Source organism: Agelaius phoeniceus, chromosome 5 (assembly GCF_051311805.1).
Source record: "Agelaius phoeniceus isolate bAgePho1 chromosome 5, bAgePho1.hap1, whole genome shotgun sequence".
Lineage (NCBI taxonomy): Eukaryota > Metazoa > Chordata > Aves > Passeriformes > Icteridae > Agelaius > Agelaius phoeniceus.
Window position 1 is genome coordinate 8840693 of NC_135269.1, and position 14014 is coordinate 8854706.

At 41.8% G+C, this 14014-nt stretch overlaps 1 protein-coding gene across 1 annotated transcript in view; it reads right to left on the reverse strand.

Moving 5' to 3' along the window:
- LOC129119948 (potassium voltage-gated channel subfamily KQT member 1-like) overlaps window positions 1-9817 on the reverse strand; it is a 409925-nt gene extending 400108 nt beyond the window's left edge. The window contains exon 1 of the mRNA XM_054632193.2: window positions 9432-9817. Within this exon, the coding sequence (XP_054488168.2) occupies window positions 9432-9817 (386 nt within the window). The remainder of the gene's footprint in view (window positions 1-9431) is intronic.
- Window positions 9818-14014: the final 4197 nt, after the last annotated feature.

The following is a 14014-nucleotide window of genomic DNA, read 5'->3' on the forward strand; positions in this document are numbered from 1 at the left end:
CTCCTGCAGATAAGTGCACTTGAAGTGCTGATATAGCAGATGCTCGTGGGAATGTTATCTCTTGGACAATAAAAAAGGGATGGGTGTGGAGGGGACAAACTTGTAAATTCACAGACAGAGATATACTCCTTGGCAACCAAGCACAAAACAGTAGCTTTGGGGCTTTCTGGGCTTTACCAAACTTTGTTGACTCTGGAAAGTTTTGTTTAGAGAAAAAAAACACTTTTAGAAAAATGTGAGCTCTATAATGAAAGCAAATCAACAAAAATTGTTATGGAAAAGCTATCGAAACCCATGCTCTGTAGAATTGAGTGTCCTGGACCGTGGGCTGCTGATGATTTTAACACAACCGGATGTGTCCTGTTCCTTCCTCAAAACTGAGCTACTGTGCCTCTCTTCACTCTGGGAAAGCCCTCCAGGTAGGTAACTACAAATGGCTTCTACATGTTCCAGTTGAAAGTACATGGAAACCCTGCCTTTTAGATTCCTTAGATAATCCTTTATTGTATCTGCTATTTTCTCCAGAAGCTTTGAGCAGTCTGCTTTAGTGGAAGGTGCCCCTGGCCACGGCAGGGAGTGGAATTCAATGATCTGTAAGGTCCCTTCCAACCCAAACTGTCCCATGAGTCTAAGAAACTAAGCCAAAATATTCCAGCCTACTATCACAGTAGGGGAGAAGAAATGCAGTTGCTTCAGCTGGACTTAAATTAAAAGAGAAATGGACTGAATTTAGGCTAATATGTCCAAGTAAATCTATGTGCAACTACACCCATTGGAGTTTCAGCTTTTTTCTGGATGACAGAATACAGGGTTGTCTAAAGGAGACCAAAAGCTCTAAGTCAGCCTGTTGTTAGGGACAATAAATGAGTTTAGCAAACAGAAAGCCCTTTGAGGGGTTCCAGCAGCATGGGCTGCTTTCTATTTTAACTGGTCATTTTGTGGCAGGAAAACTAAGGAGAGCATTTTTTTCTTTTTTCATACTCTAAAAGTGCAAGTTCTCATTCCTGAGTGAATGAAACACTTTCTTCTAAATGGGACTCCACTGTCTCATGTTGAATAGCCATGTGCTTCTGAAAAACATTCCTGCTGCTCTGAATGAAACCTCACTCCTGGTCCTTACATATTTTTGTTATCCGAAGGAGTTTCTAGGTCATGAAGAGAAGTTTGTCCCCGTACCTCTGTGGGCAGGTTTTGATGACCCTCAGTTCTCTCATAAATCTGTTTCCAGGCTCCTGAGGTTTGATGTGTCTTTGAAAGGTTCTGTGCTTATCCATATGCGATCATACACATATTAGAGTTGGTTGGAAATTTTGGTAAAGGGACAATTTTTCTGCTGAAAATACCAATCTGTTAAAATTAGAAATAGTCTGGGAATGTCAGCAGAAGTGGAGAAGGAGACCAGACACGTTTTAATGGAAACCTGCCTAGCTTTGGACTCTACTAACATGGAGCATGCCTAGCAAAGAATTTGGCCATATCTGATTTTCTTTCTTCTACCTCAGAATAAAATATTTTCAGAGCTTTGAAGCCTTCAACCAAAGGAAAATCCCACCTATTGCATGGATATACTGAGGATATCTGTTTTCAGCTGTGTCTTCTGAGTTTCACCCAGAAATGTCCAATAGCTCCATTGCACATAACGTGAAGTTGCCTTCCTGGTTCCTATCAGAAATAATAAGTCAATATTTCTACAACACCAAGAGAATTTAAAATTTCACTTACAAATAGTGAAATTATCTGCATATACAGAATTCATCACAAACAGGGCTGGATCAACAGCTAAAACCAATGTTGTTCAAACCACAGCATGAGCCACACATCCTACAAAAAACTCTCCCACATGAAACCAGCTTTCTGGATGTACTGACCCAAGCTGTTGAATGTTATTTATAAAACATCCACAGCTCCATTAGTAATGAGCACTTCACATTTCCAAACATTTGACATCCTAACTTAATTGCTGTTCTTTGAAGAACACTGAGATTTGGATTTTGCTTTTTCTACGAGTTTATCTGGCAGTACTTCAGAACTGACAAATTGCATTCATGCATTCCTTACAACCACCAGGAGCACTGATCTTACTGAAACCTTTTATTTAATGCCCTGCCTTTCCTGGGATTAAGCTCCTTGATTCCACTGAGTGCCCGTATCTTCCACTGACGTCTGTGCTTCTGTGTTTCTCTTGTTTTTATCTTTGCATGTCTTGCAATCTTCCATTCTGATTCTACAGCTAAGACTTTCTAGAAGAGGCATAATCAGTTTTTTAAACAGTGGCAAAACCAGTCCATCATCATGACTTCAGTGTTGATGATTCTGATACTTTTATCACCAACCTTGACGGTGACACAAAAGTCAGTAGGTTTTGGCTTGTGATCTTGGACACGCCTCCAAGGGAACAGGAAATTCCAACCATCATTCAAAATGCAACACCAGCTTCCTCATAGTAGTCATATTAAATAATGTCCCTTGGGTTCAGAAGACGAAAAGGGGAAGAACAAATGTATATAATGATGCTGTGAAAATACATCCGCTGAGTTAATGCCAGCTTGATCATCACTTTTCTTCTTGAATTTGGTACCATGTGGAGTCCTTGAGTTCATGAGCAATTGTAACATTAGTACCAAGGAATATCTTTTTATTTTGCTGGTTTCTGTAAGAACAGAGGGGAGTTTTTCCACAAAAGCATAACCAAATTCCATCAACAGCACCACAGCAATGTCAGGCTACAGTATTTGTTTTCACTACAGAAACAACATTAGCCCGTGGGGGCAGATGTTAATGTATATTAATTGCTGAGATTATTACAAAATTGAGCTTCTAGAATAAGATGGATTGAATTTCTTACAGAAATGATGGAAAAAGTCATCAATAATTCAAAAAAATGAAAATAGAACTTACTCATGCTGTGGCTTTGTGCCCTGTGGTTAGGTGACGGTGCCTAACACGAAGTACTCCCAGATCCAAGCTCTTCCTTAGGAGCTTTCCTAACATCTCCTGAAAAGACTCCTTGGTGCCAAACAATCTAAAGGACCTCAAAGTGAAGTGTTCTCATCTTGGGGATACTAATTTCTCCTCTAGACAAATGTCTGTTTTAACCAAGTGAGAAGAAGCACAGTATCTCTGACATTCCTCATCCCCTGTCCATGTTAGCTGGAACTCGCCAGCTGGCTCAAAGCTTTTTGGTAAGGCCCTTTCAGACAGACATGCTCAGACAGTGTGGTTGCAGAAACCTCATTTCCTTAGGAAGAGAAGTAAAAAATTAGTAACTATCCTCATGTATTTTTAGAACAACCAAACCCTGGAACTTTACAGAATCCTAATGACAATTTTCTTCAATATCAGTGTACCTTCATTAGCAACTTCAGCCATTCCACCATCTCATCCATGCAACTCTAAGCAGCAAGAGGAACATCCCATTTAATGAATAAGTTTCTTCTCTTCAATACTGCTCCTCTTTTGGTACCTGAAGCTTGTCATCAGACACATCTGCTTAGTGCCTCTCAGTAGTTAGTACTCAGATGAAAAGTAGCCATTGCAGTTCTAAACTGAAAACCTTGTCAGTGACATTTCTATATAAAATTCCAAATAAGTAACTGTTATGCTGACAAGAAACACCCTAAAAACAATAAGTAATGAGTAATAATAATAATAATAATAATAGGCCTTACTCTTATGAAAGTACACCATGTCCAGAATTAAGCTGTGACATCAAGGTCAAAGCCAGAATCTCAAAAGCAGCCATGTGCTTATAATTACTCTGAACTTTAGTTGTTGCTTGTGTTGGTCATATTACAATCACATCATTGGAAAAAGCAAAATATCTGCTTGCATTCTAGAGATAATTGTGGAAAGGACAGAAATGGGAATTTGACAGTCCCTTTGAGATAAACAGTTATAAATAATGGGTTATATGCTTCATTTCCAGATAAAAACAGGAGCTGGAGAACACTGTGCTAACTTATTTCAGTTCACTAAAGAGCTGCTACACTCAAATAATCAAAATATATGCAGGCAAGTGCCCATTAAATGGGACCACTAGACCCTTACATATTTTGCCTTTTAAAGTTCTTTACATCAGTAACAGTTTTACGCCAAAAAAAAATGGAATATCAGCCAGAATGGTGGCTCTGAACTTCTGCAATTTCATTAACAGAACACAACTAGCATTTCTTACATGGAGTTGGAGGAAGTAAAAAAACCTGAGAAAGCAAAGTGTGAGGAGAAACAATAATAGGAAAAATTTACAATTTTTAATTTGTCCAAATAATCTGAATTCACTTGTTTATGTATTACTCACAGACACTGGTACACAGAATCTTTTCTGAAGGAAAAAACCCTCTGCTGGCTACCCCCCCTTTTATAAACATGATTTTTGATCTTTTTGTACTTTCCTCATGAAGTTTGAAGTCTGTGGTGTTATTGATGTTGTTCACATTTTTGGAAGGATCATGCACTTTTAATTATTCAGAAGTAACTGTTCAGTTGAAGGGTTTTTTTCAACAAGCTGCCGGGAACAGGTACGTGTGTGTGTGTGTTTTTTTGTGTGGTTTTGTGTGTGTGTTTTTGTGTGTTTTTGTGTGTTTTTGTATGTGTGTGCACATGTGCTTCTCTTTGAAGGAGCTGTGGGAGTCAGTCTGGAGGACAGAGGGGTGACAGAGTAAATCTAGGGCATGTTTTCATATAAAACGGCCCACACCACAGCTCTCTGTTGGGAAAAAAAAAAAAGAAAAGAAAAAAAGAAAGAGAACTTTGCCTCATTCCATTCCAGTCTTGGCCAACTGTGTTAGTGCTGGTTGCAGCCCTGTTAGACCACTTGCTGACATGCTGCAACTCCTGAAGGTCCCAAAAGCTCCTCATTTCCTGCTGATCTAAATTCCTGCCATTACAGGGAGCTGATGAAGCGTAGGAGGGCTCCAGTGAGTGCCAGAAGAAACACAAGTTGTGCAGCAGAAATGTGTGTCCAGAAGAGAAGAAGGGAAGGTGACAGAGGGGCACCAAGAGCTTGTGGCATTGGTAAACCACCCTGCCAGCTCTTGGAAAACCATACTCTAGGGAAGAAATTTTCCCTGTCTACCCCACAATTCCCAGAGACAGGCAGCATCCCATAGGAATATTTTGGAGCAACAGCCATTACCCTCTCTAAGTCACCATTTGGAGGAGTTGTTTCCCCAGAAATCTCAAGGCAGCTTGCAGAGCAGACTTTATGGCTACCCAAAACCTGCATTTATGAAATGCTTTGCAGTCAAACCAGGTGGTCTGCAGTACTTGCCAGATGATTTGCAATGTTACCTTGCAATTATTGTGCACAATTTTACATGCAATTCAACAAGTCATTTTGATCCACTGAGAAAACAAGAGCAGGGAAGTGATTCAAGGTGCTTCATGTGCAGGACTAACCTCACTGAAGACCAACCACTCTTTCCCACTGGGGTAGGCTTCTGCTGGTGCCAGAAGCTGAAGTGGCTATCCAAGTGTAACTCCAAGTTTAACTATCAAAGGACAATACAGCTGGCAGGAGCAAGCTGAGCACTGGAGGTGGATGAGAGGAGCAGAACCCACGCTGGCTTGTTAGCAATGAGCTGTTAGATCAGCTCACCTCATCCCAAAGGAGGTTATGGGATACAAAGGCTGGTCTAACTTTTGAATGAGAGCAAGGTCTAACACACATTTAACAAGTGGCCAAACCAGCACAAAGTGACCTGGAAGAACTGCAAGTTCTCCCTGAAGCTTCTGCAGTGTTACACAGCAAGCAAATGGCAGGCCTGAGAACACAGTCCCTGTCCTAGACCTCCCTCTTGCCCTGGACTTGCCTCCACTCCCAGCCAGCCTGTGGTTTCTCCAGAGCCTGACAGCAGCCCTTCCAGCTGTGCTGACTCCAGGGGTGATGTGACATCCATTTGCTAGGAACTGGACTGGGACCAACAGCTCCTTTTGTATCTCCCCACAGCCATCACTGCTTCTTCTTCTACTGAACTATTGGCTTGGACAAGATTCAAATTTGTTGCCTATGGGTGAAAGGTTCCTTGTCCCATCATGAATTCCACACCCCCGCTTTCCCTAGCTCCCAGCTGTCATGTCCTACCCCTCTTCCTCCCAGTGGCTCTCTGAGCTTCTTGACCCTTTTCAGCTGTCCCCTTTGTGCCTGTATCCAGCTTTCTGATATCCACAACCTGGTTTTCCTCTTTCCTTTGTCAGATTCTCTTTGTCCTTGAGCTACTCTGCTCTTGTATTGTTTTCCTCCAGTTTCAGCATCACTGGCACCAGTCTCAGCTTCCACCACAAACCAACGTGGACCTCAGTGTCTCAGTCGCAGGTTCTCTTTTCTCCCTCTTTCACCACACTCAGTGTTAGCCAGTTGTCCTGCTCCCTCACTTCTTAGTCCAAAGGAACCCAGGTTCCCTCTAAGTGTCTGGCTTTTTAACTGAAAAATTCATCTACCCAGGCAAGAGCAGCACAAAAGACCAAAATTAGCAGTCCCTGCATGCTCCAGAGAAATGGAAAAAATAGGAAAAGGGAGTTGGACTGCAGTGAGCAGGGTGTAACTGACTGAGGGGGAAAACACGATGGATCATGGGCACACTCAGGGCTTTCCTGCCTGGAAGCCACACTGCGGCATCACCTCGGGCTGACACAAGGTGGCCTCTGTGGCTCACAGAACAGTGATAAGTGACAGCCAGCCAGGTGGACACAACATTCCAGCCCACAGCGGAGCAGTCACTAAACGGATGTAGGCTTCAGAAATATATCCATCACATAAGTAAGACTCCACCTGCAATTAAACTATTTAAATGGGTAGGTTTGCCAAGTAAGGCCACTGCCATAAATAACTCCTCACCAATACATGTTGTATTTTTCTTTCATATTTCAAAATATGAGGGTTATACCCTAATACCTGACATTTGGATGTGATTTAAGCAAGTGCATAGATGAGTTTAGAAATTAATCCAAGCCAGGCACATGCTGCTTTTTCTGGACTCAGGATCTCACAGCTGGGCTCTGACACAGGTGATCTCCAACACCCCACTCCAACAGCCACAGGAATTGCTTGGTTTGGATCAATGCATTGTCAGTTCATGGAGCAGCTGCTTCTCAAGGCCTCAGCTCTTGCCAAGTGAAATCCTCTACTCTACTGGGCTTTTTGGAAGTGAAGTATTTCACAGTCCTAAACCAGAAAAGTATCCAAATGAGAAGGTTTTCAAGACCAGCAGGAGGGATTCTCAAGTGAACCCACTCACCACTTCAAACATTTTGTTTTGAAACCATGATTTCAACCTCCACTAAAACTCCAATAACTCCACTAAAATAATATAAATTTTAGATTTAATTAGGCAAAAATAATTCCCTTTCCTACTACTGTTATAAAGTTTCATAAAAATCCTGAGCTTATTCCCTTAAAAGAAAATTTCTACAAGGGTTATCGGTGATTATCTTGGTAATTTCAGAATGAGAAGAGGTCACCTCCTGGAGCACTTGCTGTTCCCTCACCTTGGCTGGTTTTGGAAAGTCAGGTTCTTTCTAGCAGAACTGACTCCAGATCAGAACCGACTCCAGTCCCTCTTGGACAGAAAGCTCCCCCAAGTCTATAAATAAATTGTCTGATCTTTGTGGCACATGAAGGACAGAAGGGGCAGAGCACATCCAGCTCCTCCAGGCTACACAAATATCAGCCATGTACTTGAAAGTTTGGATTTGTCAGGAAAATAACAAATCATCATAATCATCCCCATCAATCAGCTGCACTTAAGTTACCTCCAAACCCACACATAAAACACGGGAAGCTGTTTAAAAATAAATTACAGGTTGTTCTAATTATAAAATTAAGTGTATTTTAGATTAGTAGTTTATTTTTTAACAATGTTTTGCTGTAATGATATATAATCTTATAAGGCATGTTCTTTCCAAAACAGAAACTTGTTATTTAAATGAACACATCATGTAGTTACTGGGATAATTATTAGCAAAAATATCCTTGAGACAAAATGCTGGCCAAAAGCTGTTTCAAATGTTTCCTTTCTAGGAGCCTCAAAGACAAATAACTTTTAAGAGCACTCAATTTTCATATTCTTTCATGTAAATGGTAGGAATCTTTAAAAAAACAGTTGCTGTTGGTATTACCAGTATTTTCTCCAATTTTCTAGTACTGAGGGGGTGTATAGATGTTTTTGTTTTATTTTAATGCCCATTTCAGAATAAAAAAGTGCATATTAAAGGTCAACCTCAGTTGGGGATAAAAGCAACACAGATGATGAAACAAATGAATTTTAGCAAGATTAGTAGTCTCAACTAGGCTTAAATCATGACTATTCATATATTTAAATCTACACAAATCACATCTTTTTAGTCCTTAGGATTAAAGCATGCTATAAGCATAGTCCTTGAAAGAGGCTTTTTGCTTGGAGAAATTTCATTAATCAAAAAATCCTTTCAAAAACACATATATGATATTGAGGAGGGAAAGGAAGCAAGTATTAATGAGACTATTTTATGCTAAATAGAAGCATGAGGGTTTATCCCTAGAATTACCATATATTTCTCTGGGCAATTCCTGACTGCAGCCACTGATAATGTTTTTTTTCCCAAAATGCAATCAGGCCATAGTTTATCTTAGACAAACAGAGTAATTTCAACACTCTGCATTTCTTTAGGAAATATGCTAATGTTATAATAAAAGCAAGGCCTTTTGGCACAGCTGGTCAGTAAAACTTGCTCTGGTCTCAGTGAGAGCACAACTGGACCCTTTCTACAGCTAAGATGACAAATTATCTTTCTGTTAAGCAGCATTCAGAACAGTAATTGAGGTCTTACTAAGCTTGACATATACCATAAGCAACCAAAGAAAGCAGTAACAGCTGGATTAATATATCAACCACTGCTTTACAAGGGTAAATGGAAGCCTTAATTGCCTCCTTGCATGTACTACATGCATGGTATAATGAAAAACATTTCACTAAGTTTGTACTCATTTCATGTTCACAACTATAAATCAATTCAAATTAGCAATGTTATATGTTTGTCTAACAAATTACTTGTTTTGGCTCTTTAACATGAGCAAAACAAACTTAAAAGAGCAGAATGTGTCTCATCACAGCTGGACCTGCCACATCTGCTAAAAACTGCAGGAACAGTGTAAAGCAGCTCAATCAGCAATCAGAACTGCCAGGAGCACAGAGGACTTGCCCTCAGAAATTCCAAATATACATGTACATCCTTGAAAACAAAGATCATTTGAAGAATAAAATCATTTCTCTGGAAATGATAATGCATATATTGACTGATTCTTTGAGGAACTGGCTTTTCCACTGCCTTGAGAGGATTACTCATGGAACAGGTTTTGAGCACAGGAGATCAAGTACTGATGATTCCTGGCTGATTAAATGGGCAGTTTCAGATTTTTCTTACACCAAAGATCATGTGAAAATGTAGGTACTTACACAGCAAAATGATAGATAAAACACTTCCACCCACTGGGCCTCTCCAGGAAGTTGTAGACCTGTCCCTGGGTGCTGGTTTTGGTCAGATATTGGCTCTGGAAGCACTCCATGGTCCGGGCCCTGCCGGCTCCACTGTCCGAGCAGGCTGCAGCCCTTGTGCCTTCCCCGGGGCTCTGGGCAATGCCAGCTCCCTTATCCATGGAGGGCTCTGCATTCAGTGCCACAGGAGAGTACTGCATGGTGCTGAGGCTCCCCCTCACTTCCAACAACGCTGCAGATTTGCTGTTTCCACTCAGAGTGCTCAGCTGGAGGGTGGAGGAGCCTTGATCCTGCCCACGGCGGTTACACAGCGGGTACGCAGCAGTTTCTGCACCACCACGGGACATCCTGCAGCAACACCCAGGTATTGCTGTCTCTGATCAATATTTAAAATCATGAAGGAGGGATTGGATGTCTTCCATGCCCAAGGTTCTCCAGCAGCTGATAAGATGACTTTGTGCTGTTATCATGGAGCGTCTCTGTGACACAAGTGCGAGCTGCCAGCCTGTCACCTGCTGTCACTCACATCCTCTGGAGTTAAGTCAGAAAAACCTATGAGACAGTAACAACAGAAGGAACGGGAGTCTGGGAAAGGGAAGAGGTTGAGACTTCTGGAGGAAGGAAAGAAAATTAATTTCAAAGTTACATTGTTAAAAGGAAAGCCTAGAACTATTTAAACAGTGCAACACTTGTGCAGCACTTGTGTTGCAGCAGAGAGAGCTGATCCTACCAGATTACTTTAAACTGAGCAGTTCTTGAAGTGCCCTGATTAGAAATGAAGTGTTGCCCAAAACACACCTGAATGAGGCTTTGACCTTCAACACCTACACCTCAGAAGAACTTATCTAGAGCATACAGGAAGAATTTAAGCCTTAAAAAAATTATTTCAGTCACCTCATGGTACTCAATCTTGAAGTCCACACAGGACTCTGGAACAACTTTTCTCAAGTGTAAAAAGGAGGATGCCATTAATGATAACTGATAATGGGAGGTTAATATTGCTACAAGGGAAAAGATCAAAGACTCCTGGCCTGATCCTCAGTTTTCTCCAAGCCCTTTCATGTTTGCAGCTAATTTTGCTACTCTCAAACAAGTACCTAGGCAAATAGAAAAGACAATAGGGTTCTTCTAGATCAATATGTATTTCATAAAGCAGAATTCAATTTCTGTTAATACAGAGCAGCAATTTCTTAGCAGCAACATTAATAATTTTGTAGGACTGAGAGTGGATTTCTTTTTTTGAATGGCCTTATTTCTTACATCCCACATTCAGAGTTACATTAGCCTTAGAATATTTTAGACAGACAATTTCAGCCTTCACACACCCCCCACCCCACCTTTTAAATTAAGCCTATTTTTTGCTGTTGCTTAAAGCTCCTCTCGTGTAGTGAATGAACTCCCAGTGCACTGCATCTGAACAGAGCCCTCCAAGTTATTCCACAAAGTATTTACATGTATTCATTTTAACATGACTTTCTTACACAGGGCTCATTTCTTAACACTGCTCATGGAAAGGTGGGCATCAGTTCACATTTCCACATCAGTCCTGGTGCAAAGAGAGAAATACATCCCTTCCCTCAGCAGTTCTCTTAATGAACAGCTGGAGGGTGCAAACATTAAAGCACAAAGCCCTTCATCCCAGTCAGCCTGCAGCAGGTTCTTAGGAGCACCTCTAAGAACATCCTTTCACTCTGGGGCGCTGGGGCTGCCTGGACAAGGCTGGCTAGGCAGAGCTGCAAGCCTGGAACACCTCTCCTGGGCTGCTCCATCCCCACACAGCATCCCTCAGACACGGCACAGAAAAACCTGAAAGCAGCTGGCAATCAGCACCTACTTTCTCCAGGCGTGTCCCCGTCCCGGCGGCCGCTGCACACCGCAGAGTCCCTGGAGAGGTGCAGGAGAGGAGCTGCTGCCCGGCTCTGCCCACAGCTCCCCAAGTCCCACCCTGAGCAAGGCAGGGGCCCTCCCTTTGGGCTGCCTTATATGGCTGCCCTTGCAAAAGGCACAGAAAGAATCGGGAGCAGTTTGGATGATTTCAGAGAGAAGTTACTTCTGTCTCTTCCTGCTGTCAAAACCAGCAATCACAAGCAACAGCTTAACTTCCCTCCCAGTCTTTTTCTTATCTGCAGACACTTCATTGCAATGCATTAAAAGCAGCCTTTCCTTACTGCACATCTTTAAACACTGAATTAGGTGATGCCTGTGGCAAGCTGGAGGCTCTGCATCCTCCTTTCATACTAGGAAAGTCTAAACAGCAGCTTCAGTTGCTCTGGGTTTTTTTCCATCAAAGTTTTGATGAACCAAAAGCAGTGCTTCATTGTTACATCAAGTACTGGAAAATCAGAGTTCTCTCATGTTGTTGCCCTTTTCAGCTCCAGATCATTTTTTATATTAATTTGAGGGGGAAGAGAATCCCAAACATAACCATTCCAGCATCCAACCCTCCATTTTATTGTTGACCTTTCTAATCAGGAAGGAGAAAATGAATAGTGCTATTTCTCTCCTTTCCTCCCTCTTGTAACAGAAATCAGACTGTTGTCAGCAGTACCAACATTCCAAACTTAAGCTTCCCACTTTTCCAGAGCCAGGAATTTGAGAATGGAACAAAGGTACCCCTTTCACCCTATGGTTATCATCAGTGGGGGAATGCTGCCATTGCACATAGTCTTCACTTTTTATCATAATTGTTTGTGGGGCTAAGGCATCTCTTTCCTTGGAAAGATTATGCCAGAAAGTTATTTCTTAGTTTCCTAGTTATATTTCCATACCACTGCAAAAACTCCAAAACAAAACAAAAACCCAAACCCAAATCCTTTTAGTTCTTTTCTTTTTTCTTGATACATGTAGTCTGATCTAAAAGCCAACCTATCCAGAACATTTTCCTTGGATGCTGCGTTGCTCAGTTTACCCTGTGCACAGAATTGAATACATTATTCCACACACTACTGCAGGTGAGTGGTCATTGAAAACTGATACCTGACTGGAGCCACAAAAATCCTTCTCCAGGTTTTTGCTTCTTCCTGAAATGCTTGTTGCATTAATTAATACTTTTATACTCTCTGCTCTATTAACTTTTCCAGGCAGTAATTTGCTAAATGAAAAAATTTCTGTATCTCCTCACCTCTGACCTCTCCTGAATGTAATTACTCAAGCTCTACAAAACTAGCCAAAGTATGAAGGAAAAAAAACCCAAAACATTGAAAGAACTCGAACAAACCAAACAAAAACCCCCAACCAACCAACCACCAACCAACCAACCACCAACCAACCAAGAAGCAATTTTTGTGGATATTTTAAGGTTAAAAATAAATTTCTTTTGAGTGAATAATAGTACCCAGCTTTACTGCAAATGCAAAAACTTAACATAATAGCAGCAGGTTTGAAACCCCAGGAGAAATAAAACCAGAGCACCTGACTCCTATTTCTTTGTTGAGGAAAAGATGATTTAATGATAAGATTTTAATAGACTGAGAGGTGGAAGACTTGAACTCATTCCTTCACACACCCCCAAAAGCAGTATATTGCATCTTTGAGTCAAAACCTCAAAAGGCAATTAGTCACCTCACTAATTTATGACCTGCATCACAGGCATGATTTCAGGGATGTCTAAATGCTGAAGTGTTCACTGGTAACTGTACATGCACACAGCATCCTGCAACTGTGTATATACAGGAGCATGACTTCTGTGGCTGGGCTCACTTCATGTGTTTCATTTTGGTGGGCCTGGTGCCACCCCTGTGCTCAGAGAGCACATCTTCCTCACCCTGACAGCACTGGATTTAGCACTAGACCTGGGAATTTATCACCAGAAGGCCAGGATGGGAAGGCACAGAGAAATGTATGGCTCTGAGATGCATTTTTGAGCCCCTCCTTGAGGAGGAGGCACTTCTCAGAGACAAACCTAAACACAGCACCACTGGCAGCACCCATCACTGTCTCCTCTGGGGGCTGTGTTTTAGAATGAAAGTGTTAATGAGTCATGCAAGAGACAGATAATATGGAACCCTTAATGCTAGAAAATATCTTGAAGGGTAAATAATAGATGAGACTTAGAAAACATTCCCGCGCCCCTCTGTCCATCCCGGATTCCGTTCTCCGGACGTAAGCTCTCTGCATCAGTGCTCTTGAAGATCTGCTCTGGATCTGTGAGCTGCAGCTCTGCCAGCACTGATAGCCAGGAGCTGGGCACTGCTGAGTGCCACACAGCCCCCTGGGCCAGCTGTGGGATCTTGACAGTGATCACACTGGGGCACCAACCCAGCGAGTTGTGGTGGTGCCCAGAATGCCTTTGAAGGGGCAAAATTCCAGCCCTTGCTCTCTGATTCAGCTTCCCAGCCTGGTGGGCTCTTACAAGGGACTGCAAACAAAGGTAATTAAGAATCATGAAATGGAGCTTCAGCTCTGAGTTCACTTAACAGCACCCCCTATACTTTTTATTTTTGAACTGTAGTGGGACAATATTCATCTTGGCATTCTACACAGTTCAGTTGTCTGTGGAGCACTTGGCAATCTATTTAATGTGCCCCATGAACACCATTATTCTC